Consider the following 27,984-nt stretch of genomic DNA (forward strand, 5'->3'; position numbering starts at 1 on the left):
GACAAATAATAAAATGTCATCTGCATAAAGCATAAGTTTGTGTGTTAGTCCCCCTGCTACAATGCCAGGAAAATCCTTGTTTTTTCTAATTGCGGCAGCTAAAGGTTCCAAAGCAAGACAAAACAGCAACGGGGAGAGTGGAGAGCCTTGCCATGTTCCTCTACCTAGTGCAAAATACTCAGAAATGAATACATTGGTTAGTACCGCTGCTACCGGTTGTTTGTACAATAATTTAATCCATCTTATAAACGTGTTTCCAAACCCATAGACTTCTAAAAGGTACCTCCACTCCATCATGTCAAATGCCTTTTCTGCATCTAATTAGATGGCTGCAATTGGGGTCTGTTACTCCCTTACTGACCACATGATGTTCAATTCTTCAAGTTAATTCTCGAAGACCACTAGGTGTCACCTGACGTTTTATCTTTGTTTCAGCCCTTTTAATGCTATTTTCCAACTCCAAAAGTTCTTGTGCTTTAAGTTTCTTGGAATGCGCCGCAAATTGAATGATACGTCCCCTAATAACTGCCTCAAAAGCATCCCAAGCCACTCCCACCAAGGATACTGATGACTAGTTTGTTTCTATGTACCCATTCATTTCTTGGTTTTGTAAAAGAGATGTATTAAGACGCCATGTATATGATTTTTTCCTTTCTATATAAGGCTTCAACCCTAAACATACAAAAGCATGGTCTGAAATTAAGATATTTCCAATTTTGTATGTGATGACAGAAGGGATAAGTGATTTTGATAAAAGGAAAAAGTCAATTCTAGAGAAAATTTTATGTGCATTCGAAAAAAAGGTGCAGTCCCTTCCATGTGGATCCAGAAGTCTCCAAATATTTATGAGGCCTAGAGATTGACATATCCTAAGTAATGACAACTTTGCTTTAGGTGTGTTATACACTTTTGGGCTGTTATGGTCTAAGAGTGGATCCATTAACAAATTAAAATCTCCACACAATCTCATAATTCACAGCAGCTTGCAACTTCACTTCTAAATCTATATAAAAAAAAGTTTGTTTGTCAATATTAAGCGCATAGATATTGGCCAATAATAAATTCTGCCCCTGTATTTCAGCCCAAACCATAATAACTCTTCCGGAGTTATCTTTCATTTGTTTAATACATCTAAATTGTAAATGCTTTTTTATTAATATTATAACTCTGTTACTATTACTTGACCCTTCACTGCAAAACATGTAACCGCCAAATGCCCTGCCAAGTTTTTCAGCTTCCTGCATTGCAAGATGTGTCTCTTGGAGAAATATCCAATTAATTACGCTTAAGAAAAGCCACCACCTTCTTCCTTTTAATAGGGTGACCCAACCCATTCACATTCCATGTGGAAAAAGATAATTCACCTAAGTCAAGGAGTGGCATTCTTGAGATGTAAAGACAAATGTAGCCAAGTTCACATTCTCTAAACCATATTCAAGCAAGCGAGGGGAGGGGTTTGTGTGCTTGCGGGTGCCTCAAAAGAGGGCTTACAATGAGTTACAAAGATCCATAACAGCTACGACTGTACCTTCACTTTAGGGGTCAAACAACTAAAAATCAACCTGGTGTGATTTTGGAGTCAGACCTTAGTTTCAGTTGTCATGTAAAAGGAGTAACTAAATCAGCATATTATCATATCAAAAAAAATGTAATAATTAGATGTTTTGTCTCCAATCAAGACTTAGAGAAACTTGTTCATGCTTTCATCACCAGCAGGGTGGATTATTGTAATGGGCTCCTCACTGGCCTTCCCAAAGGATTCTGAGCAGAACCAGAAAACATGAACACATCACACCAGTCACTGGCTTCCAGTTGCATTTAGAATTGATTTTAAAGTACTGTTACTTGTTTATAAATCACTCAATGGCCTAAGACCTCAATACATTGCAGATATGCTCATAGAATATAAACCTAACAGATCACTCAGATCATCAGGATCAAGTCATTTAGAAATACCAAGGGTTCACTCAAAGCAAGGAGAGTCTGCTTTTAGCTGTTACGCCAGCCGCAGCTGGAACCAGCTTCCAGAAGAGATCAGATGTGCTCCAACAGTAGCCACATTCAAATCCAGACTCAAAACACATCTTTTTATCTATGCATTTAGATTAGATTAGATTCAACTTTATTGTCATTAGCAGAGTACAAGTACAGAGCTAACGAAATGTAATACAGGGGAAGAAGAAATACAGCATAACATGAGGGAGGGGAGGAGAGAAAAAACAACCCCCAGACTATGCTCCTACGGGGAGTACAGTGTGGGAACAGGAAAAAAACACCTCAGCAACATAAGCACATAATCAGTACAGCACGAGAAACACACGACTTGCAACAGGGTAGGGAAGTGGGTGGTGGAAGTATCCAGCACAGGCAAGCAGCAATCCGGTCCTGCAGCCGATCGGCGCTGGTCACAGACCCGCTTGTCGGACTGGCGGTACAAAGCGGCGAAGGCGAGGGATGGGGGTTGGCAGGTGAATGCATATGTGTCGTATGTGTGTGTGTACTGTATGTATGTAAAGTTCTTGTATGTGTGGGCCTGTAGAGTCGCTACTCCTGGCATCAAATCTAGGTGCCTCAGTCCACAGGATTGTCATAGCGATACACGGCAGTTGCCATGGAGACAGCCTTGATCAGGTCCCAGACAGAGTCAACAATCAACAGGTGTCTGTGTAAGTGGGCGGGGGGAGGAACACAAGAGCGTCTCACTGCAGTGCCCTTCCGGGGGAGTTGTTGTTCCAACAGCAGCCTTGGCTAAGAATGAGCACTGTGCTGTGTCCAAACTGTTTGCATTTTATTTTATATGAACTCTTTTAATTATTTTTCTTGTTTTTATTATATATATATATTTAACTGTTTAATGCATTTTGTTATCAATCTTTTATGCATAATCTTTTTATTTCTGACTGTTTTAATGTATTTTAAATCTTCAAATTTCTCTGGTAAGAGACAAAAATTAATGTTGAGTGGGATGGTTGAAACTCTGTGGTGACTAATGTGGGATATTAGTAATCCTTTTTTAAACTACAGAGAGTAGTGGGTTTAAGTGAACACAAAGTCAGGGACCAATACATTGTGTATGAAATGTGCTTTTTTAAATAAACTTTAAATAAATAAACACACCTTTCCTAAGGCAATTCAGCTCATAATTTATTCATGCCACAATGCATGCTGGTAGCTATAGATGAGTTTTGATTGGTGCACCCAGAATGCACTGCAGCATACTCTTTGATAGTCACCATTATTGTGATGCATACACTGATTCTTGATGTTTGTATGTCTAAGTCATAGTTTTAACCTTTTTGAGTAGAACAGCTTTTGAAAATCTAGACTCACAAAGTTGTTATAATCAACAAGGTAAAATAAACTCACCTCTATTGAGCACTGAAAGAGATTTAATCATTTTACCTAAAAAAAAGATAATATCAAAACATACTTAAACAAACAATAACACAGAATTATGGCAAAATGCCGTTTTGTCGAGTATCCTCATAAGAGCAGTCTTAAATGAACTTAAAGAGTTGCGAAGATGCGATGCGCATCAGATCCACGTTATGTTCGGCAGCCAGAGATCTTAAAGTCACAGTGATGTCTGTCATTAATGTTAATCAAAGAAGGTAACAGAGAAAATGATAACTTTAATAAGGATTAATCTACAGTTTATTTAATTTATAATGTATGCAGTGAAGACTGTAAAGTGATTGATAACTTTATTCAGTTTCTGTATATTTCCTACCTGTTAGACAGGAAGGCCACAGGAAAATAGGACATTTAATATAGTGGGTTTATGTGCACTCTAAAAATAAAATCTGTAAAAATAGGGCACAATGTACTGTATTAATTTAACATATTTATTTTTTACAGGTGTTTACCTGTATTTAGAATTTTGCACTTCATTGAGTTGTGTTTTAGGGTTAATGGAAATGTCTGTAAAATTACTGGATAATGTCCAGGTAATGAGCTGCCAGTTCTTTTTCCATTATTTTACAGATTTATTTTTACAGTGTGAAGATTGTTTTAAGTTCACTTAAATTAAAAGTTATTTTTTAAGCCTAATAAATGTTGAAATTGATAGGTTTTAGTTATACTGTAATGTTGAATGTCTATAATTAATGTTTAAAAAAATCAATTTCATAGGCATTCATAAAAAGATGCCATTAAACTTATTTAAAATATGCTGTCTTTAAGTTGTTTCTACATTAATTTGCAGAGTAACTGTGAAAATATTAAAATAAAATATAAAATTATTACTATAATATAATATTACTAACTATAAAATATATTATATATCATGAAATATAAAAATATTAAAAACTCTACTGTTCATAACTATGATTTATTAAAGAAAAATATGCAAATTTGCAATAGTTTTTGTTTTTTTTAATATTGACAGCACTTCTTTGTACACAAACATTGAAACCTTACTATTCATGTATCATCCACCATCTATTTCACTTATATGCATGGTTGTTTACAGTGAAATACACCTTTTATACTCACCACCATATCCACCTACACCAAAGTGCAAAGCCTTATTTGAATTGTTTATTGCACTCAGACTGGTTAGGGTAAAAGTTCAAACTGCATCTCATGTGATTTCTCCCAACTCGCCTTTCTGATTGCCAATGTACACACTGGCAAATGTGTACAAAGTGTGTGTCAAAAGAAGAAAACAGGAAGAAAACAACATAAAAGGATTGAGATTAGTGAATTTGCTGTGATTATTTTTGGTATTTCTGTTAGAATTACGACAAAGCATGTTTTCAAATATTAAACTGGGAGTATTGATATGTTAAATTATAAATGTTTCAAGAACTGTATGTTCTTGAAATAAAAAAAATTCCATTATTCAGAGATAAAAAAAAAAAAAAAAGAAAAAAAAGTTAATCTTAAGTTTTAGAGTTTTAACTTAGAGTTAGATTATTTTAATATACAGGTGCTGGTCATATAATTAGAATATCATCAAAAAGTTGATTTATTTCACTAATTCCATTCAAAAAGTGAAACTTGTATATTATATTCATTCATTACACACAGACTGATATATTTCAAATGTTTATTTCTTTTAATTTTGATGATTATAACTGACAACTAAGGAAAATCCCAAATTCAATATCTCAGAAAATTAGAATATTACTTAAGACCAATACAAAGAAAGGATTTTTAGAAATCTTGGCCAACTGAAAAGTATGAACATGAAAAGTATAAGCATGTACAGCACTCAATACTTAGTTGGGGCTCCTTTTGCCTGAATTACTGCAGCAATGCGGCGTGGCATGGAGTCGATCAGTCTGTGGCACTGCTCAGGTGTTATGAGAGCCCAGGTTGCTCTGATAGTGGCCTTCAGCTCTTCTGCATTGTTGGATCTGGCATATCGCATCTTCCTCTTCACAATACCCCATAGATTTTCTATGGAGTTAAGGTCAGGCAAGTTTGCTGGCCAATTAAGAACAGGGATACCATGGTCCTTAAACCAGGTACTGGTAGCTTTGGCACTGTGTGCAGGTGCCAAGTCCTGTTGGAAAATTAAATCTGCATCTCCATAAAGTTGGTCAGCAGCAGGAAGCATGAAGTCCTCTAAAACTTCCTGGTATACGGCTGCGTTGACCTTGGACCTCAGAAAACACAGTGGACCAACACCAGCAGATGACATGGCACCCCAAACCATCACTGACTGTGGAAACTTTACACTGGACCTCAAGCAACGTGGATTGTGTGCCTCTCCTCTCTTCTTCCAGACTCTGGGACCCTGATTTCCAAAGGAAATGCAAAATTTACTTTCATCAGAGAACATAACTTTGAACCACTCAGCAGCAGTCCAGTCTTTTTTGTCTTTAGCCCAGGCGAGACGCTTCTGGCGCTGTCTGTTGTTCAAGAGTGGCTTGACACAAGGAATGCGACACCTGAAACCCATGTCTTGCATACAGTACAGTCCAAAAGTTTGGAACCACTAAGATTTTTAATGTTTTTAAAAGAAGTTTCGTCTGCTCACCAAGGCTACATTTATTTAATTAAAAATACAGTAAAAAAACAGTAATATTGTGAAATATTATTACAATTTAAAATAACTGTGTACTATTTAAATATATTTGACAAAGTAATTTATTCCTGTGATGCAAAGCTGAATTTTCAGCATCGTTACTCCAGTCTTCAGTGTCACATGATCCTTCAGAAATCATTCTAATATGCTGATTTGCTGCTCAATAAACATTTATGATTATTTTCAATGTTGAAAACAGTTGTGTACTTTTTTTTTCAGGATTCCTTGATGAATAGAAAGTTCAAAAGAACAGCATTTATCTGAAATCCAAAGCTTCTGTAGCATTATACACTACCGTTCAAAAGTTTGGGGTCAGTAAGAATTTTTATTTTTATTTTTTGAAAAGAAATTAAAGAAATGAATACTTTTATTCAGCAAGGATGCATTAAATCAATCAAAAGTGGCAGTAAAGACATTTATAATGTTACAAAAGATTAGATTTCAGATAAACACTGTTCTTTTGAACTTTCTATTCATCAAATAATCCTGAAAAAAAATATTGTACACAAATATTTTGTACAATTGTACACATTAAATGTTTCTTGAGCAGCAGATCAGCATATTAGAATGATTTCTGAAGGATCATGTGACACTGAAGACTGGAGTAATGATGCTGAAATTTCAGCTTTGCATCACAGGAATAAATTACTTTGTGAAATATATTCAAATAGAAAACAGTTATTTTAAATTGTAATAATATTTCACAATATTACTGTTTTTACTGTATTTTTAATTAAATAAATGTAGCCTTGGTGAGCAGACGAAACTTCTTTTAAAAACATTAAAAATCTTAGTGGTTCCAAACTTTTGGATTGTACTGTACGTCTGTGCGTAGTGGTTCTTGAAGCACTGACTCCAGCTGCAGTCCACTCTTTGTGAATCTCCCCCACATTTTTGAATGGGTTTTGTTTCACAATCCTCTCCAGGGTGCAGTTATCCCTATTGCTTGTACACTTTTTTCTACCACATCTTTTCCTTCCCTTCGCCTCTCTATTAATGTGCTTGGACACAGAGCTCTGTGAACAGCCAGCCTCTTTTGCAATGACCTTTTGTGTCTTGCCCTCCTTGTGCAAGGTGTCAATGGTCGTCTTTTGGACAACTGTGAAGTCAGCAGTCTTCCCCATGATTGTGTAGGCTACAGAACTAGACTGAGAGACCATTTAAAGGCTTTTGCAGGTGTTTTGAGTTAATTAGCTGATTACAGTGTGGCACCAGGTGTCTTCAATATTGAACCCTTTCACAATATTCTAATTTTCTGAGATACTGAATTTGGGATTTTCCTTAGTTGTCAGTTATAATCATCAAAATTAAAAGAAATAAACATTTGAAATATATCAGTCTGTGTGTAATGAATGAATATAATATACAAGTTTGACTTTTTGAATCAACTTTTTGATGATATTCTAATTATATGACCAGCACCTGTAGTCTATTTAAATACTTAAAGAGTTCTTGCACAGTAAATTCCCCGGTGTTAAATTATACCACTTTGTGTTCATATGGGAACCATCAGCATGGTATTAAAAGTTTAAGTAACACTGAAGCAGTGTAAGTGGTTAATTAAGTGATGATTGCTTGATTATTGAAGACACCTGATGATAACAAGCTGACCTTTACAACACTGAAGAAATGACACTTTGCTACAATGTAAAGTAGTGAGTGTACAGCTTGTATAACAGTGTCAATTTGCTGTCCCCTCAAAATAACTCAACACACAGCCATTAATGTCCAAACCACTGGCCACACAAGTCAGTACACCTCAAAAAGTATACATTTTCTCTGTGTCCATTATGAATGAATTTATTTGGCATGAACTTGAATAAATCCTGATATTACTGTCTGACCTGCTGCACAACATACCTAAAGATAATCAGAAACTGGTCCACCCTATTACATCATTTACCAGGAAGAGACTGACTCATTACTTCACTTCACTTATACTGATGCCTTTTTTAATTTCAAGACATAATCAAAAAGGAATCATCGATCAAAGAAGAATGAAGAGAAACACTTTCAAGAAATATTTATGAGAAGTTTGTTTCTGATCAGATAGCAGATCTTTGTGATTCTTGTCGTTGTTAATTTCTGAAACCTTGATTCAGAAAGTGACATTACACTTGTGATTGCTGGAGCTCAAACAGTGAAAATGGATTCCCCAGCTGAATATGATTATATTTGTCCTGTGTGTCGTGAAATCTTCAAGGCTCCTGTTCTTCTATCATGTAGTCACAGTTTCTGTCAGGAGTGTCTTCAACAGTTCTGGAGAATCAAGGAAACTCAGGAGTGTCCTGTCTGCAGGAGAAGATCCTCAAGAGATGATCCTCCATGTAATCTTGTGTTGAAAAACTTGTGTGAGTCGTTCCTGAAGGAGAGAAATGAGAGGCGTTCATCAGGATCTGAGGAGATCTGCAGTTTACACAGTGAGAAACTCAAACTATTCTGTCTGGAGGACAAACAGCCTGTGTGTTTAGTGTGCTTGACTTCAGAGAAACACGACAATCACACATTCAGACCCATCAGTGAAGTTGTTCCTTCATATAAGGTAAGACATTTATTTTTGAGGATTAAAGCTTATCATAAATTAACAAATGTCTCATTTTGCTCATACTATGCATTACACACATAAACGTATTACAGAAATCTCTGGTGTCTCATAGATTTTCTCTTTATATTGCAGGAGGAGCTCAATACAGCACTGAAGTCCTTACAAGAGAAACTTAAGCACAAAGAAAACATTAAAGGAGAGTTTGAGAAAACAGTTCAACACATCAAGGTGAGGACTGATACTTTTGACATATTTACGCATGTTTGATTAGAACAGCTGAAGTGATTTGTCTGACATAATTACATGTTCCTATATTGACTGAAACACAGAAGCATGTATTTATATAAATAGTATATAGTATATACTATATAAATAGTATATACTAATTACGCCTTAATATTATCTGTGTTTTTGAAAAAAAAAATTGCTGTCATTCACTTTCATTTACTGAGTCAAATTTCTGGTTCACCAAAATCCTTCAAGTTTCTATATTCAACCTCTGGTCTCCTGTATAAGTTTTATATCTTCCTTCTTACTCCTTTCAAGTTTTGAACTGGTTTAGTGGATAGTGTTTACATTGCAGGATGCAAGTGCTGCATAAATTTGGCGAGTCAGCCAGGAGTGGTCAAGGCAGATATAAAAGTAATAACCACAGACCAGACCATGCTTCATGATGGAAGTAGTTCAAACATCAGTGTGAAAATCCCTAACTCAGTTAGTGGGGTAGTTGGCACAGAACCTGATGAAGAAGTATATGACTTTCTTAAACAGTATCGGTCTATTCATAGGATAATTACAGTAGACACCCCTGAGTCAGAGACAGACAAACAAGTTAAAGTAGAGTATGCATATGACAATCCCTTTCACCTAAACTGCCATGCTGCATACCAGTCATTCTGAAAAATGAGTCAGACCATGATATTGCCCGATAGCAGTGATTCATGCAATCAAGAGTGTTTCATTGGGTTGGACCCACTGAACGAACTACTGATTGAATATGCCCTGCTTTGCTTTGTCAATACGTGTCATTTGTATGTATCATCATCATTATGTTTCCCACTACAAATAAATATAGTAAAGACAAGTTGTTTTTGACTTTTGAAAGTTTTGTTAATTAGGTGAAAATATTTTACATTTAGTTAATTTCTATCATGTTTATAATTGTCAGATCTTGTTCTTATTGTTAGTCTTTTTCACATAAAAATTAAATAACCAATAATGTGTCGAGCACAACCAGCTGCCCATAATTGTCTAAGTTATAATTTTCTATCAAAAATATTTGACAACTGTTTAGTAAAAGTTCCGTTATGCAATTTATATTATTATTATTATTTATTATTTATTATTATTATTATTATCTAATTAAACAAAACTGTTGTTTAAAACTACTCTGCTAACCCACATTTACACTCTTACTCTTCATGCTGCTCCAGAATCAGTTAATATACTAAAATTTCTTCTTTAGTACTTCTTAAGATAATCTTAAGAACATTTAAGTCTACTCAACTGTGCCACCCTGGGTCAACCATTTTTAGTGCTATTTAGTGTGTTGATTGAGATGATTGAAGTGAATGTGGTTTGATTTCAGTCTCAAGCTGAGCACACAGAGCGTCAGATTAAACAGCAGTTTGAGAAGCTTCATCAGTTTCTCAGAGATGAAGAAGAAGCTACAATCACTGCACTGAGGGAGGAAGAGGAGCAGAAGAAGAAGATGATGAAGAAGAAGCTGGAGGAGATTAACAGACACATCTCAGCTCTTTCACACACAATCAAAGACATGGAGGAGATGATGAAAGACAATGACGTCTGCTTTCTGAAGGTCTGATTTCACATCATTGATTGATTGATGATTGATTGATTGAGTTCTTGATGATTAATGGTGTGTTTGTTCTGCAGAAGTTTCCAGTCTCAAAGGAAAGGTGAGTGATCTGCTGGTGTCTCTGGTCTCTCTGCTTCTGATCCAAAGCCACTGCAGTTCTGACTCCTGAATGTTCTTCCAGAGTCCAGATCTCACAGCCGGATCCGCAGATGGATTCTGGAGCTTTGATTCATGTGTTACGTTACTTGGGCAACCTGCAGTTCAGAGTCTGGAAGAAGATGCAGGACATCGTCCAAAACAGTGAGTCTGGAGAAGATCTGTGCTCTTACACATACATTAGAAATGACCCATAGGGGAAGATTGACAGTTTTAAAGATCTCTGATGTGTTTGATCAACAGGACGAGTGTCATAATTCATAATAATCTGTGTACGGTTCACTCTTGATCATTATATGAACATCAGAATAAAAGCAGCTGTTGATTGTGTCTCATCAGCTCCTGTGATTCTGGATCCAAACACTGCGAATCCATGTCTCTTCCTGTCTGATGATCTGACCAGTGTGAGATGGAGAGAGAACAAACATTTGCTTCCTGATAATCCAGAGAGATTTAGTGGTTGTCGCTGTGTTCTGGGTTCAGAGGGTTTTAACTCAGGAACACACTGCTGGGATGTGGAGGTTAAAGAAAGTCGATGCTGGAGTCTTGGAGTAACTACAGCATCAAACCAGAGGAAGGGACAAGTTTTCTATACTGATGTCTTGAGTGTGCAATATGATCAATATGGACTGTATGAACGGTCTGGTTTTCATGTTAAACAGTATCTTGAGCGTGTGAGAGTGTATCTGGACTATGACAGAGGAACGGTGTCATTCTCTGATCCTGTAACTAACACACATCTACACACATTCACAACCACCTTCACTGACACACTCTTTCCATTCTTTGATAGTTTTTCTCCTCTGAGGATCTTACCACTCAATAGTCAGTAAACGTTAACTTACACCTGTAGGTCTGGATCAAGCTGCTTTCATCTTTTACAGTCATCAGTTAGTTTTTCTAGCACTTTTACCACAGTTCGACCAATTAGAGACCATTTTAGGATTCATGTTTTCAGGCTAATTTTCATTTACCTGATCAGGCCAATTATTCTTTCTTTGTTGGAAAGTGTGGGGCTCTGGGGCTGTCTTTTTACTCCTGATTAGATTGGAAACCTCTCCAGCACTCTTGAATAATTTAGGTGAAAGAGAGTCCATCTTTTTAACACAACCTTGATGGAATGAATCAATACTGAATTTATTTAAGCTGGACAATGAAACCATTTTCTTTAAGAGCTGCTGTGCAGCCAAAATTATTTGCCAGTTATCACTGTAAAGCTGCTTTGACACAATCTGCATTGTAAAAAACACTATATAAATAAAGGTGACTTGACTTGACTCGACTCCCCACCAGATTCTCCTAAATCGCACTGTGAACAGATTGTTGACAGTGCAGGTCCAGTGCCTTATCAGTTCGAACATTTGGACCCTCTCATACATACTGGAGAAAGTTAAGATCAACCTGATGAAGTACAGATAGAAGTCGTCTCGCACTGGTATGTTTTTGTACTTTCAATATTTATAAAAAGTAAAATATGTATTTATCAAATTGAAAGTTTATCTTGAATGTGAATGCCGGAATAGTAAATAAAATCATATAGTATTTTTAGCACAAACTAAATCTCCCGTTGCAAAGTATTATAAAAACGCTTATGTTGTAATTTTAACAGGTGTTCGTGTGGTAACTGCTTCAGACTCAGTCCCGGGGAGAATGTATGTTGTAAAGAAATATCGCAGGTAAAATCCTACTTCAAAGAGGACAGTTAGTCACACTACAGCTGGCAGAGAGATTTCATGGATCTGCAAGTAGGTTTTCACTGTTTCAGAGTAGCTAGGTGTATAGTTGACAAAACCAGACAAATCCAACCTGGGTAAGATCAGGTTCAGTGGGCTTACAATGCTAAACTTTCTCTTTAAACTCAGGATTTGTTTTTAAACCATTAGTTCCTTGCACACATTGGTAACACTTTAGATTACAGCCCGGAAAGTACTGTGTAATTACAACAAATTTACAGCGTAACTTTCAATAATTATAGTGTAACTATACAGTAAGTATGTGTAAGTATAGGGGAACAATATGTGAAGTATTGGGAATAAAGGGGTAATATCCAGGAAAAATAACAAATTATTCATACTTTTAATATTTTATAACTAAGGGGTACTTATGACATAACTAAGGGGTAAGTATGACATTACGGGCCGTAAATTAAAGTGGAGCTTGTTACCCTCTTATTTCATGTAGTTACAGGGTAAGTATGACATTACGGGCCGTAAATTAAAGTGGAGCTTGTTACACTCTTGTTTCATGTAGTTACAGGGTAAGTAATTAATAAAAATAAATAAATAAATAAATAAAAACGCAAACAGTCATATCACTTGGAAAACTTTATTTGAAAAACAACTTATTTCAAAACAGATTTAAATTTGCAACACTTCTTATTCGTTTCTCTTGCTTAGCTTCTTCCTCCTCTTGTTCCTCTTCTTCTTTCTTTCCACTGATGAATCTTAAGAGGGAATCCCATTTGCTATTCTGTATTTAAAAAATACAGAACACCCGGAAATGTGCTCACCGTTTACTCATCTTTTACCCTCATGCCATCTGAGATGTATACGACTTTCCTTCTTAAGATGAACACAAAAAGGATTTTAGGAAAAAAATAAATCATCTGGGAACGCTTTATAATGCAAGCTCACGTGTTCCTAAAAGTCGAAGCATCAAACAGCACAAACAGCAATAACTATAGTAATCCATACGACCCTAATTGATGAATCGATGTCTTCTGAAGTGAAACGATACGTATTTGTAAGAAAAATACCAAATATTTGAATATTTTTAAAACTTTCGACCAGCTGTCTTCTGCGCGTGCATGCGAGGGTTGAGAGTTCATGCTTGACGTAACTTGAAGCGTGACGTAAGCGTGCCAAGAGACTCACGCAGATGTTGGATGCCGTCAGTTTTTTTTTTTTTTTTTTTATTATTATTTTAGAAATGTTCACAACAAAATACACAGAATAGCAGATAATGAGAATGAGAAACAAACAAGACAGAATAACAGAGACGGCAGTTCTCGCGCGAGTTTCACACGAATCTCCCGCGAGAACGTCATGAAAGCTTCACGTTGCTCATTTCAATGTGCTTCATCGAACGCGAAGTCGACTCTCATGCAGGCGCTGGTGACAGTTGGTCGGAAGCGAAAAGATGAATAGCCTAAACCATGAGAAAATTTCGGGGTGTACTGTATTTTCTTATAATACAGAATAGCAACGGGATTCCTTCTTAAGATTCATCAGCTGAGAAACAACAGCAGGTGGAAGCCAAGCGAGAAACAACAACAACCAAAAAAAGGACAAAACTTGTTACTTTCTGTCAGGACTTTAGAGTTTGAAATGAAAAGTTGATTTAAAAAAAATGAATAATAAGTGTTGTAGACCTGTTTTTAATAAAGTTGTTTTTCAAATAAAGGTTTCGGAGTCAGTGAGATCAGATTGTTTGCATTTTATTAATTACTTACCCTGTAACTACATGAAATAAGAGGGTAACAAGCACCACTTTAATTTACGGCCCGTAATGTCATACTTACCCTGTAACTACATGAAATAAGAGGGTAACAAGCTCCACTTTAATTTACGGCCCGTAATGTCATACTTACCCCTTAGTTATATGTCATAAGTACCCCTTAGATATAAAATATTTACAGTATAAATAATTTGTTATTTTCCTGGTTGTTACCCCTTTATTCCCAATACTTTACATATTGTTCCCCTATACTTACACATACTTACTGTATAGTTACACTATAATTATTGAAAGTTATGCTGTAAATTCGTTGTAATTACGCAGTACTTTCCGGGCTGTAATCTAAAGCGTTACCCACACATTCAGCTTACTGCACATGTGCATAATTTTATTCAGTAAAGGCTTATTTATACTTCTGCATCGAGTGTACGCAGTAGCTGGGGTGTAATCTGACGTGCACTTCAAAAATGTAACAACGCGTTAATTCTACGTGGACAACAAGCGCTGTGATTGGTCTACTAGAACCCCTCCCTCAGGTCAAAAAACTGGCATGAAGCAATAGGAGAAAAGCAAGCATTTTCAACTTCCGTAGGAATGAAAAACGCTTTGTTTCAGAGGACACATGCAGTCATACTGCAACAAAAGTTGTTACCTATTTGCCGCTTATCTGCCGTTTCTATTTTTAAGCTTCTCTGACAATGTACATGACAAGCTGCTTCTTCGGCATTACCTCGGACACTGCCTACTAGTGGTTTACATGCACATCAATGCAGACAATGACTCAGAAGTATAAATGAAAACAGACGCATAGCCTATGGCGGCGTAAGTTCGACACAGAAGTATAAATCAGCCTTACCATCATTGCTGTGTCCGAAATCGAATACCACTCTACTATATAGTACATGAAAAACGTATATATGTAGTATGCAGTAGTATGTCCGAATTCATAGTAGCTAAAGCTAACACTCCGGCTCTGGCGGTACGCAGGAAAAGAGCTTTGAACGGCGGGCACTTTTGTCACTGCCATTACACGATAGGCTGAGAGGTGCTGCATGTGATTAAGTTAGCCATTACCGTGCATTCACACCGCCGCCGGTGAGAGCGTCAAAGTGACAGGAAGTCATTCATTTTCAATGTGAGCCGGCAGTGAGCTCTGGCAAGAGCGCCGCGGCACGTCTTGGACGGTGAGAGCGTCGCGGAGAGTTGAAGTCAGGTCAACTTTATGTTAATGAGCTATGACGCGGTTCCACAGCAACCAATCGAGAATTCCGATTGGTTGCCACAACTTGTCATTTACTTTGACCCTCCCGCCGGCGGCGGTTTGAATGCACAGTTACACTTTCTCCAGTGGTTAGAGATACAGACCCTCTCATCTCCCTATAATATACAATCTCTGATACGGTGGACACTTTACTATCTCATGAGGCCATGGGAGAGGATTTGTGAATGGAGTTGAAGGGAGGTAACCGACGCTGGTAGGTCATGTGACACCAAAAACATAGCGGATGTAGTACGTCTGAACTCATTTATACAAGAGTACAGCCTGTGATTAGGTTGGCTGAACATCATTAAGACAACAATTACTTTATTTAAAAAGTAATTGCTGTGTAATTGTGGGTCCTCCTAATACCCCAGTCAGTCCTAACACCCCAGTATAGTGATGGGGACACTACACTGTCAAAAAGCACCGTCCTTCGGATGAGACGTTAAACTAAAGACTCTCTGTGGTCGTTAAAAATCCCAGGATGTCCTTCAAAAAGTGTAGCGGTGTAACCCCGACATCCTGGCCAAATTTGCCCATTGGCCATTGTCCATCATGGCCTCCTAAGCATCCCAAGATACTGATTGGCTTTATCACTCTGTCTCCTCTCCACCAATAAGCTGGTGTGTGGTGGGCGTTCTGGCACAATATGGCTGCTGTCGCATCATCCAGGTGGATGCTGCACATTGGTGGTGGTTGAGGAGATTCCCCCTTCCATATGTAAAGCGCTATGAGTGCCCAGAAAAGTGCTATATAAATGTAAGGAACTATTATTATTATTATTATTATTTAGTACATGCATGTGTGCTTGTGCTTTTGTTAACTAACTTGAAATTATGAAACATTCTAATTGTAAATAACTATAAAAAAAAAGTATAAGAAATGTATTGCATTATATATTTATCTATATCTGTTTCACATATTATCTGATCACATATAAATCTATATATTATGAAGTATATTGCTGAATATAAAATTACACACATTATGATATATAAGTAAATATGTTATCACATTTTTCAATATATGAAAAGTGTAATTTCTTATGAAATATTCAATATATTTTAATATATTTACATAATATATTTTTCTGTATATCAAATATACTGTTATATCATTTAATATATTGAGGCCTCCATATATAGGGAAATAAATTATTTCCGTAAGGGCAGTGCAAGAGGCTTAAATCTACTAGATGTTCTCAGCATATTACATTTAATTTCCTGATTAAACAAAGCACACTAGTGTGATAAACAGTGCAATTCTTTTCATAAAAAATTGACAAAATTATCCACAAATAACGCTTTTTTCTCTCAAAAACTGAGGTACATAAACTCAGATAAATAAGGCCTATCATCGATCAATTCCAAAAAGAAATATAAATCCTGTCCCAATTGAAAGAAAACAATATGACAAAAAGATTGAATCCAATATTTGGTGATAATGTAGCATAATGAGAGATTTATAAGCAATTTTTTGTAGGCCGATCAATTTGACCATGAACATCACAAGTGTTACAATGTGGAAGAAAACCATTCAAAAAATTACAAAAAGTAGCCTATCAAACATTGGGGAATTTGTTAAACTCTGGGTGAGTAAAGTCAGTAAATTTTAGTCCATTGCAATTATATTAACTAGCATTTTACCGAACCGAACACAACAGGTTATGGAATCAACTACTAAATCCTATAATCTGCAAATTCTAGCTGAGAAGACTGGTGCAGTAATACTATGTTTTGCTTTAGATGTAGTATTTTAGTTGTATATGTATAGTGTAATACAGTATCCTGTTATTTCAGGAGCTTCAGTTTCACCAGGGCAGTTTAACATGGTAAAACTGACTGAGTGTAGAGTATTATTTTAATTGAAATAAAGCATTATAAATGTTATTAGAAACCATTAGAAATTAATCTTTGAAACTGTGTGGAAGATGAATAGAGATTTTGTCTGTTTTGTTGTATTAGGGAAGGTCGAGGACCACAGTTTTCTGCTCAGAAGTTTTTATTAGCTGTTATTAATGTAATTTACAGTGATCTTTGTCTTTATTGGCTGTGATGTCTGATTTATGGTTGGATAATGGCTGTCCAGGTTATTTTTCTAAACACACATACACATTTTAAACTAAATGCAATCTGTGTACAATTAATTACGTTCTGCAATCAAAGAGCATATGGCTTAAAACAACTAAAACTCACACCATCCTTAAAAGAGCATCTTTGCAAAAAACACCCCATATCTGCTTTTCCTGTAGATCTACAACCAGTCGCTCATCCACCACAAGAAACTACTTTGCAAGAACCAGTCGCTCATCCAATACAAGAAACACAAGAAACTACTTTGCAAGAACCAGTCGCTCATCCAACACAAGAAACTACTTTCCAGCAACCAGTCGCTCATCCAGCACAAGAAACTACTTTGCAAGAACCAGTCGCTCATCCAACACAAGCAACTACTTTGCAGTGACCAGTCACTCATCCAGCACAAGAAACTACTTTGCAGCGACCAGTCACTTATCCAATACAAGAAACACAATAAACTACTTTCCAGCAACCAGTCGCTCATCCAACACAAGAAACTACTTTGCAGGGACCAGTCACTCATCCAGCACAAGAAACTACTTTGCAGCAACCAGTCGCTCATCCAACACAAGAAACTACTTTGCAAGAACCAGTCGCTCATCCAACACAAGCAACTACTTTGCAGCGACCAGTCACTCATCCAGCACAAGAAACACAATAAACTACTTTCCAGCAACCAGTCACTTATCTAATACAAGAAACTACTTTGCAGCGACCAGTCACTCATCCAGCACAAGAAACTACTTTGCAGCGACCAGTCACTTATCCAATACAAGAAACACAATAAACTACTTTCCAGCAACCAGTCGCTCATCCACCACAAGAAACTACTTTGCAGGGACCAGTCACTCATCCAACACAAGAAACTACTTTGCAGCAACCAATCGCTAATCCAGCAAGAAATGTCTCGGGTTATGTCTGTAACCCTTGTTCCCTGAGAAGGGAATGAGACGCTGCATTGGAAAGACACTTTGAGGAACGCCTCCAGTGTGATACCATCTGAAACACATACGGAGCTAGTCCAATCTTGATTGGTATTGCATGATGATGTCACATCATCTGGCATTACAGAAGCTACAAAGGTGAGCCATCATAAAACAGTGTCAGCTTTTGATAGGTCGAAGCAAGTCATTCTCAGGCACTCAGGAGGTGTGGCAAAGGGACGCAGCATCTCGTTTCCCTTCTCAGGGAACCAGGGTTACAGACATAACCCGAGACATTTCCCTTTCGAAGGAACTCACGCTGCGTCGGTACAACACTTTGGGTAACAAAATACCCGCAGCGGCACACCAAAGAGAGGCGTAAAGCTTGTCAGGCACAACTCAGGATGTGAGAACTTGAGTGCCCGGCGTAGGGGGCAGATCCAGGCTGTAGTATCTTATAAAAGTATGAGGGGAGGCCCAGTCAGCAGCATCACAGACCTCTTGAAGGGAAACCACTGATAACAGGGCTTTGGAGGAAGCCACTCCTCTAGTTGAGTGGGCTTTGATCAGGAGAGACGAAGGCAAGTCGCACGCCTCATATGCTGCAGAAATAGCCTCCATAATCCACCTGCTAATCGTCTGCTTAGAGGCAGGGGAACCCTTCTTAAGTGACCCAAAGCACACAAGTAACTGGTCTGACTTCCTCCAGCCAGAGGACCTATGCACATAGGCCCCCAAGGCTCTAACAGGGCATAATAGATGTACCTGCAGAATAACAGACCATGCCATATTTGAAGTCATCTTGGGCACGTAGCCCAGTCTAGGGTGGAACTCTGGCCTGGACGACAGGCCTCATCCTCCAAGCACCACGAAGGAAACAAATAATAAATTGGTGCTTCCCCAAAGGGCCCTCACTTAAAGGCATGTGGAAGGCTGCTTTGGCCACCACATAGACCTTTAACGTGGATGGGGAAAGACCATTAGAGAAACAGCTTTGGAGGAACTCCAGCACTGAAGCCACTGGGCAGTTAACTGTGTCCAACTGATGTTCCCTGCACCATAAAGTGAACACATTCTATTTTAGGGCGTAAAGATTCCTCGTGAAGAGAGCTCTAGAGTTAGGGATTTGTTCAAAGAATGAAGGCACCTGCACGTTACTTTGATCATGTGAAACCGATTCCCCCTCAGGGAGAACCCTCTAGTCCTGAGCCACCACTGTAGGGGTCTCATGTACAGCAGGCCAAAAGGTATTACATTGGACACTGCTGCCAGAAGCCCCAGCACTTTCTGGAAGTGCTTGACAGTGATGGCCTGACTTAGCCTGATGTTGGTGGCTGTTGTCAGAATACTCTCTATACGAGCAGGAGACAGCTGTGCCCACATCGTAACAGAGTCCCATACTACCCCCAGAAATGTAGTTCTCTGCTGGGGAGACAGTGAGATTTTATTGACATTCAGCCTTAAACCCAAGCACTCTATGTGGCAGAGAAGACATCTCGATGTTGAACCGCCATCTCCTCTGACTGAGCTAAGATGAGCCAGTTGTCAATGTAGTTGAGTATACGGATGCTCTGGAGTCTCAAGGGAGCCACAGCGCCACATCCATACACTTTGTGAAGGTGCGAGGGGACAGAGCTAGACCCGAATAGAAGAACCCGATATTGGTAAGCTTTTCCCCCGAAAGCAAACCTCAGGAATTTCCTGTGTTGGGAATGGATATATGGAAATACACATCTTTTAGATCTATTATGACAAACCAGCCCTCAGATCTGATTTGACTCACAATGATAGGGATGGTTAGCATAACCAGGGCGTAACCCTCCATCCTTCTTGGGAACTATGGAGTACTGGCTGTAGAACCTGGTTTCCCTCTCGTGAGGAGGAAACATTTCTATGGCCTCCTTCTCTGAGAGAGACTGAACTTCCATATCCATAACCCGAGCCTGCTCGGGGCTGACAACTGTGTTTATTTGTTTATTTGTTTATTTGAAAAGGATCCCCATTAGCTGATGCCGAAACAACAGCTAGTCTTCCTGGGGTCCAAACAATACATACAACATCCAATAATTACAATCACAAATTGCTACAAATATATCACATAAAATAAAATAAAATAAAAAATAAAAATATACAAACAACATAGCACACAATCCAACCTTACTCAACCAATCCAAACAATATTATGATGTTGAAAAATACAATCTTAGTCTTTTTTTAAAACCAGTTTTTCCCTTGATTTCACGAACCTCAACTGGAAGATTATTCCATAACACAATTGACCTGTACATCACAGTTCTCTTCATAGAGTCAGATTTGTGTGCACTACCCCATTGTATTTCGGTGGACGGTACTCGAACTGAATTCTGTAACCTTTCTAGATCGTACGCAGGACCCATGGAGATATATTGTGAAGGTTCCTCCAAGCTTCTACATGCTCCACTAGGGGAATCAGTCTCTCGAGACTGACCCCAGGTGTTATGGGTGAAGTAATTTCAGTGCCCTGAAGCGGCTGGCCGGCAGGGAAAACACAAAGAACATTTTCTACAGGTCTCATATGAGGGAGTAAACTCGATAGGGCCGTAACACTTTGTTTTTTGTTCGCTGGAAACAGAAAGGCATGAGGCGGCAGGAAGCAAACATCGATTTCCTGAGGGTTCCATGGAGGAGCGAGATGTTGCTGCTCCACCACTGTATGATCTTCGTTGGGGACAGAAATCTTTACATTATAAAACCCAATTTTAAATACTGGGCCACTTGGATCAGCAGATACACATGCAAGGCACCAACTGTGTTAAACACAGAGTGGCAAAAAGTGCAGAGCACAAGTGCACAAGACCTCATTACTGAAATGGATATGACAGAGGAAAGACTCGGTGATGAAGTAATGAAGCTAAAGGTATTTTATATCTTAAACAACTCACTATGAATTTCTTTATAGCCTCTTACATTTTGCAATTTAAAAATTATGATGGCAAGAAGAAAACCAATCATTACCATACAGGTCTAAATTAAGGCCCAATCCCATTTCTACCCCTTACCGCTTCCCCTTTCCCCTACCCCTTCGTTTTGCGTGTTCACTTGAAGGGGTAGGGGTAGGGGTGTCTCGATTGTTACAGGACACTAATAAAAGAAACTAGGTATGATGACGTGTAGTGGTGGTGTCCCATTTCTTAGGGAATATTTTCACCCCTACACCTTGCCACTCTGTTTCAAGGGGCAAGGGGAAGGGCGAAGGGGTATAAAATAGAATTGGGATTGGGCCTAAGTGTTACCTTCAAGTTATGCCTAGACTTAACATACAAATAACTAGTTTCACAGTGGCAATGATAATTGTAATGCTAATTTCAAACATATTTGTGCTCCAACAACAGGTTGCAGACATTCAAAAACTTTGCAAGGCCTGTGGAGTAGGCACTCAAGGATCAAAAACTGATCTTCTATCCAGATTGAGAGGAGAGATGCAAACCAGAACTGCATATGACAAAATATTTCAGAAAGTTTGGGGAGCATCAGGTGGAGATTGAACCCAAATGCAAAGGAATAAAAGATAATGAGACCCCAAGAATCTGAGTCTTGTCTTTGGATCTTTACTTCAAGAAGGGAATACAGAACATTAACACAGTCTTAGGCAGCACATTAGATGGATTTGAGCAGGTAACACAAACAACTCTCCTTGAGAGATTATCCAAAAAGGTTTTTTCAAACAGAAAAGATCTTCTTAAACATCAGTCCAATAAGAAAATCAAGGAGTCCACAGCCCACAAAAAGATGACAAAAAACATGTAATCCAAGAACAAAACAGAAGACAGAAAAAGTCTCAAACCCAAAAATCCTTAGGAATGACAATGCATAGACCAACATCAGGACTGAACAAGAACAAAAAAATAAATAAATAAATAAATCAAACTTTTGCCGAATCCCGTAGGAAGGACGGCCAAGACATCTTTCCCATCGACAAATGCCTTGATCGCGGTCCTCTGTTCCTCTTTTAAAATTAATGTGCTGTCGATATCTTCTATAACGGACGCGATGGCGGAATCTACACATCTCAGTTCTTCAACAACAGCCATCATTGTTGTAAACTAATTGACCTTTCACAAAGACTCGCCCCCCTTAGTTACTGTTGCTTTGTCCGACAAGCCGTGGCGCTGTCACGCCACACAGAGTGGAAAATACATCGCGGAGCAAAGAGGACACTGACAACACGTCGACAGACGAGACAGAGCAGGTTACTTATGATATTAAACAAAGTCCCAGCTTTCAAACTGTGTAGTTTGAAAAATTAAAAAATTCAAACAATAAAAAACGTTTTGTGGCTCTTTAATGTGTTGTGACCATGATCGTGACAGATTGCTGTAGCGCCTCAGCTCAAGAGGCTCGTTAACCGATCATATCTTCCTACTAGTCCATTTATAGCATCAAATAAACATGAATGAACATGAGAATGAATGTTGTTATAAACGCGGAAAAACGTCAATATGCACAATTTTTCAAGTTTAACTCCACCGATGTTAATCTTCTAACTCCTGACTGCTTTGTCGGACAAAATAGCGGATGCGGCGTTCTGATTGGTTAGATCGCTTGTCAATCAAACTCCCCAAGCGCTCTTTGATGACGTGGCTGATTACGTTTCTGGTGATAATCTGTCAATCATCGCCCTGACAATGTGATTGGTCCGAACAGTTTCTGTTCGGGCATAATTACTCCTCTACGGATCGAGTCCAGACCGAACTCCCCGACCTCAAAATGTTGTGGGCGGGGCTAAGTTCAGCTGGCATCCAGGCTACATTACAACCATTAAACAAAGGGAAATTAGTCTGGGTCGAGATAGCCATCTAGTGGTGAAAATAAGGAACTACAGACAAAACATAACACTAAATAAACTATTCTTTTCAGGTGGATGGGCAGTCATTTTATGTCCTTGTGTTGTGGTATACAGTGTGAAATGTCTCATCCGTGCTGAAAGTCCTAGAGACTTTTCTGACATGTTGTTCTCATGGAAACACATGCCAAACATCTGTATTTATGATTTTGCCAGAAGACTGGCCACCCATGCCAATGTACTGAGACCAGAAGCAATTCCATTTGCACCATTTGAGGGACGGCCTGCATAGGATACAGAAGACAATCTGAGGGCTGCACTTAGAGGGCTTACACGTTAAAACTAAGATTACTGTAGAGACAGAAAGTAAGACTGTTAATTTAGCACTTTTAAACATCCGCTCACTTAAAAATAAATCACTTCTAGTCAACGACTTAACCACAAACAAACTAGATTTTATGCTTCTAAATGAAACAAGGCTTGAAGACAGTTGCAATGCAACAATCCTCAATGAAACAGCCCATAACTTTTATGAGTGTCTGCAGAGCTGTTAGGTACGGTGACCGGGAGGGGACATGTTCGGTTCACTTAGTTTTGTCGTGGCCACGACATATAAACTCGTGGGAACGTGATAATATGTCGTGGCCACAAGATATTAATTCGTGGGAACATGATAAGTCGTTCCCTCACCATATGATCTCGTGGCCACGACATAAGGATGTCGTTACCTCGACAAAACGATCTCGTGGCCTCGAGATCATATGGTGAGGGAACGAAATATTTTTCTCGTGGCCACGACTTCATTATGTTGAGGGAACGACATCTATTTCTCATGGCCACGAGTTACATGTGTAAACAATCTGCGCTACCATAGCAACCTGGAACTATCAGAAATGGATAAGATTATAATAATATTTATTTTTAATTTAGAAAAAGCGCGGAATTAAGAAGTGATTATTAACGTGTTGCCTATTGTGTTGTGTGCGATGCCTACAGCAGCATTCGAATGAAGTTTATCAATAAATATTAGAATATGCCGTGTATATTTTTATCACATCCAATAGTATTTTAAATCCATTCACTGACTGTTAATTTTTTATTTCATATTTTTACATTATTTATTATTATTATTAGGCTATCATTATTGGTTAAATGTTTTTTATTCATTGTTATGTAGCCCTATTTGCCTTATTTCCCCCTTCATTTCGTGTATCCTTTCTGTAGGCCTATATTATGTTGTTAGATATATTTTGTAAATACTTTAAATGCCAGATCATGCCAATAAAATGTGACTTTATGACTGTATTGTAGCCGTGAATATAGGATAAATGAGCGTCTGTTATCATTTGTAGACCCTCGTGCCCGTGACAGCATTTGAATGAAGTTCGAATAATTTATTATTATTAATTGGTTGTTAAAAGAATATTTAAGCTAAAAAAAAAAATCCATTCACTGATATAGCCTAGACAAATACTTAATTTTGATCATCATTTTATTCATTTTATTTAGGTTTAATAGGCATATTAATAATAATAATAATTATTATTATTATTATTATTATTATTATTATTATTATTATTATTATAAAGACACGATCAGATTAAAAGGCTGTGAGATGGGATGGATAAATGTTCATTATCATTAAATGAAGTTTGTTATCAAATTGATAAACTTCATTTGAATGCTATAGTGGCAACATCGCGCGCAATAGGCCATTTATAGCTTATTACATTGCGCGCGATGTTGACTATATAGACAGCATTCAAATAATAATATTTTTTTAATTCCGCACCTATTTTATCGTTCTTAATTTCAGGTTGCTATGGTAGCGCGCGTTGTTTACACATGTAACTCGTGGCCATGAGAAATAGATGTCGTTCCCTCACCATATGATCTCGAGGCCACGACTTTACATCGCGTGGCCACGACATAAGGATGTCGTTACCTCGACAAAATGATCTCGTGGCCACGACTTATTATCACTTTCCCACGAATTAATATCTTGTGGCCACGAGTTTTTATGTTGTGGCCACGACAAAACTAAGTGAACTGAACATGTCCCCTCCCGGTCACCGTAGTTAGGAGAGGTGGAGGTGTAGCTGCTCTATTTAAAGATGTCTATCAATGCAAGCAAGTGTCATTTGGTGATTACTTGTCTTTCGAATACTTGGGTATCGTGTTAAAAGGTGCTCCTCACATTCTACTTACAGTTATCTACAGGCCTCCAAAATACTCTCCAGCGTTTGTTGAGCACTTTACTGAACTGTTATCAATAATTTCTTAAGAGTTTGACTTTTTTGCTATTACTGGTGAGTTTAATATCCACACAGATAATGCACAAATCCATATGGCAAAAGAAATCATAACTGTTTTGAATAATTTTGATCTGACTCAGCATGTACATGGACCCACACACAATTGTGGACACACTCTAGATTTAATTATCAGTAAGGGTCTAAACATTTCATCCATTGTCATTAAGGATGCAGTATCTGATCATTTCTGTACTTTCTTATTGATATTGATTGATCTCTCCTACTATTGAAGCTAGATCTGTCAAAGAGAGATGCTTAAATGACAGCACTAGTGGGCTGCTAAAGTCAAGTCAAGTCACCTTTATTTATATAGCGCTTTTACAATGCAGATTGTGTCAAATCAGCTTTACAGTGATAACTAGTATATAATTTTGGCTGCACAGCAGCTCTTAAAGAATAGTGTCAATGCAGGCAGATCAAAGCACTGTTGAATATCAAAGGTCAAGTCAAATCAAATGTCAAAAATGTTTCAAATACATAGACACAATATACAATATGATGTAATAAACTAAAAATAAACAAACTAACTAACTAACAAACTAAATAACACTGCACAATCTTCTCATCGTTCAGAGTGTATTTTGGGGGGGGTCAACCAGTTTACAAAATGTGTGATGAAGGCTCCTCCTTGATTGTCTCATTAAGATGATGCAGAAGTGCGTTTCAAAAAAATTGTTTTTTGACCGCTACACTGTGTCTTTCTGTGGAACAGGAATGATAGTGGAGGACTAGAAGCAGAAAGAACTGCAGTCAGTGTGAGGAAAGACTTACAACACTTACCAGGAAGAGACTGACTTGTTATTTCTCCTTTCTGTCTGCCAATCTTAAAGTAAAGTTTAGGTTGCTGGAGCTCAATGAAAATGAATTCACTAAATGTATCTGTAGAAAAACTTGGTTGTTCTGAGAAGATCTGCAATTTACACAGTGAGAAACTCCAACTGGAGGACAAACAGCCTGTGTGTTTAGTGCACAGAGATTCACAACAACACATCAATCACACATTCAGAGCCTTCAGTGAAGTTGTTCCATCATATAAAGTAAGACAAATATCTCTTGTTTCACATGAGAAGAATAATAGTCTTATGCTGTGAAAACAGATTTGTACCCATCCTGATTTCTGTGTGTATCTCATACTAAATAGTTTCAAATCTTCAAACTAAATACAACACAAAACAAAGGCAACCTGAGTAAACACAAAATATAGCTTTTTTGTAAGCAAAAAAGAAAAAGTTATTGATAGATTTTATGTTGGTCTCAGCATTGAAAGTATGTGGACTGAGGCTCCTTTTTTTTCCTCTGTCAAAGTTGTATCTTATGTTTTAACATATGGTTTTCTATGTACCAGAACCATTTCCATATAAGGCTCTACTAGGAGTGAATGTGAAACAGGGAATGGTCTCTGCTTTCTGTATCACCAGAATAGGAGAAGGTCCTTGGGATTTTAAGGGACCTCATGGGTACCTGACCAGTAGATGACCATATTTAGACTTGTTTTTCTATATGTATCACATTCCTATACCATAAGCTATATGATGTATTCTCTTTCTCATTGGCTGAAACTATACTACACCCCTTGTACTCTTTCTATACATTCTCTCTTTTCTTATCAATAAAATGAGACTATATTCTCCCTCAGCGCTGAGTGATTGCTCATTCAATTGCCAAATAAGAGGTCTGGGATGAGGCACGAATTAGGAGCAAAAACCTAACAATTATCAAACATCTATTACCAATGTAAAAACAAAAAACAATTGCATAAACAACTGTATGACGGGTTCATATAAACCTCAGAGTCTTTCTCAGAAAGATTAGATGTGTAACACTGGTGTTAAATAGTCCCAACAGCAATATTATTTGCTTCTTTCAATCATTATTTCCTGTTTACTCCTGTAAAGTTGGTTGGAAATGATCTGTACTGTATGCAGCTCTAAATAAAGAGGTGACTTGACATGATTTGTAACCGTTCATGTTTCGAGTCAATTGCACATTTTCACCACTAGATGTCAGTAAAGCCGCATTGAACTTTCCACTGTTCTCTGGGACAGAAAGCTGACTTTAAACAGGCAAACTGAGTATTTTCTGTTTCATCAGTTTATTAATTAACATCTTGATTAAATAACTGGAATTTGGTAAAGTTGACTATATTGTATAGCTTGTTTTGTAATGTTCAGAGGTTATCTGTTTATCTCAACATTTTGTTGATTGTCACCCTTGTTGAGGTGTGTATGATGAGGTGTGTTGATGTCTAAATGTGTTTCAGTGGCCAGTTGAAAATGATTGTGTTAAACATTTTAGCACTTTGAGAAATCATCTCTGTTTAACTTATAATGCTGATGCATGCATTCTTTTTTCAAATGCGTCTAAACTTCATTATTGTTTCTTTTGAGTTATTGCAATTTAAATCACTTTGACGGTCATCTGAAAGTCATAAATATTTAACTTCAGTTCATCTGTTTCTCCTTCAAGCTCTTTCTTCTAATTTAGAAGAAGAGGAAACATGCATGTATGTTTGTACACAGTAAAATCCCCAGAGTTAAATCAACTCTGCTCGGAGTACATATGGTCCCTCTCTAAA

At 37.7% G+C, this 27,984-nt stretch overlaps 1 protein-coding gene and 1 long non-coding RNA gene across 2 annotated transcripts; both read left to right on the forward strand.

The window, feature by feature from the left end:
• Positions 1 to 8,174: 8,174 nt before the first annotated feature.
• On the forward strand, positions 8,175 to 11,387 carry LOC137008977 (nuclear factor 7, brain-like). Its single transcript, XM_067370814.1, has 6 exons — positions 8,175 to 8,576; positions 8,712 to 8,807; positions 10,168 to 10,398; positions 10,476 to 10,498; positions 10,580 to 10,698; positions 10,894 to 11,387. The coding sequence occupies exons 1-6, from the start codon at positions 8,181 to 8,183 to the stop codon at positions 11,385 to 11,387; spliced, it is 1,359 nt and encodes a 452-aa protein (XP_067226915.1). The 5' UTR covers positions 8,175 to 8,180.
• Positions 11,388 to 11,920: 533 nt separating this feature from the next.
• Positions 11,921 to 22,523, forward strand: LOC137008985 (uncharacterized). Its single transcript, XR_010892837.1, has 4 exons — positions 11,921 to 11,989; positions 12,164 to 12,230; positions 20,884 to 21,168; positions 21,644 to 22,523. It is a non-coding gene; the product is annotated as an uncharacterized lncRNA (long non-coding RNA).
• The last annotated feature ends 5,461 nt before the right edge of the window (positions 22,524 to 27,984 follow it).

Source organism: Chanodichthys erythropterus, chromosome 3 (assembly GCF_024489055.1).
Source record: "Chanodichthys erythropterus isolate Z2021 chromosome 3, ASM2448905v1, whole genome shotgun sequence".
Taxonomy (NCBI): Eukaryota; Metazoa; Chordata; class Actinopteri; order Cypriniformes; family Xenocyprididae; genus Chanodichthys; species Chanodichthys erythropterus.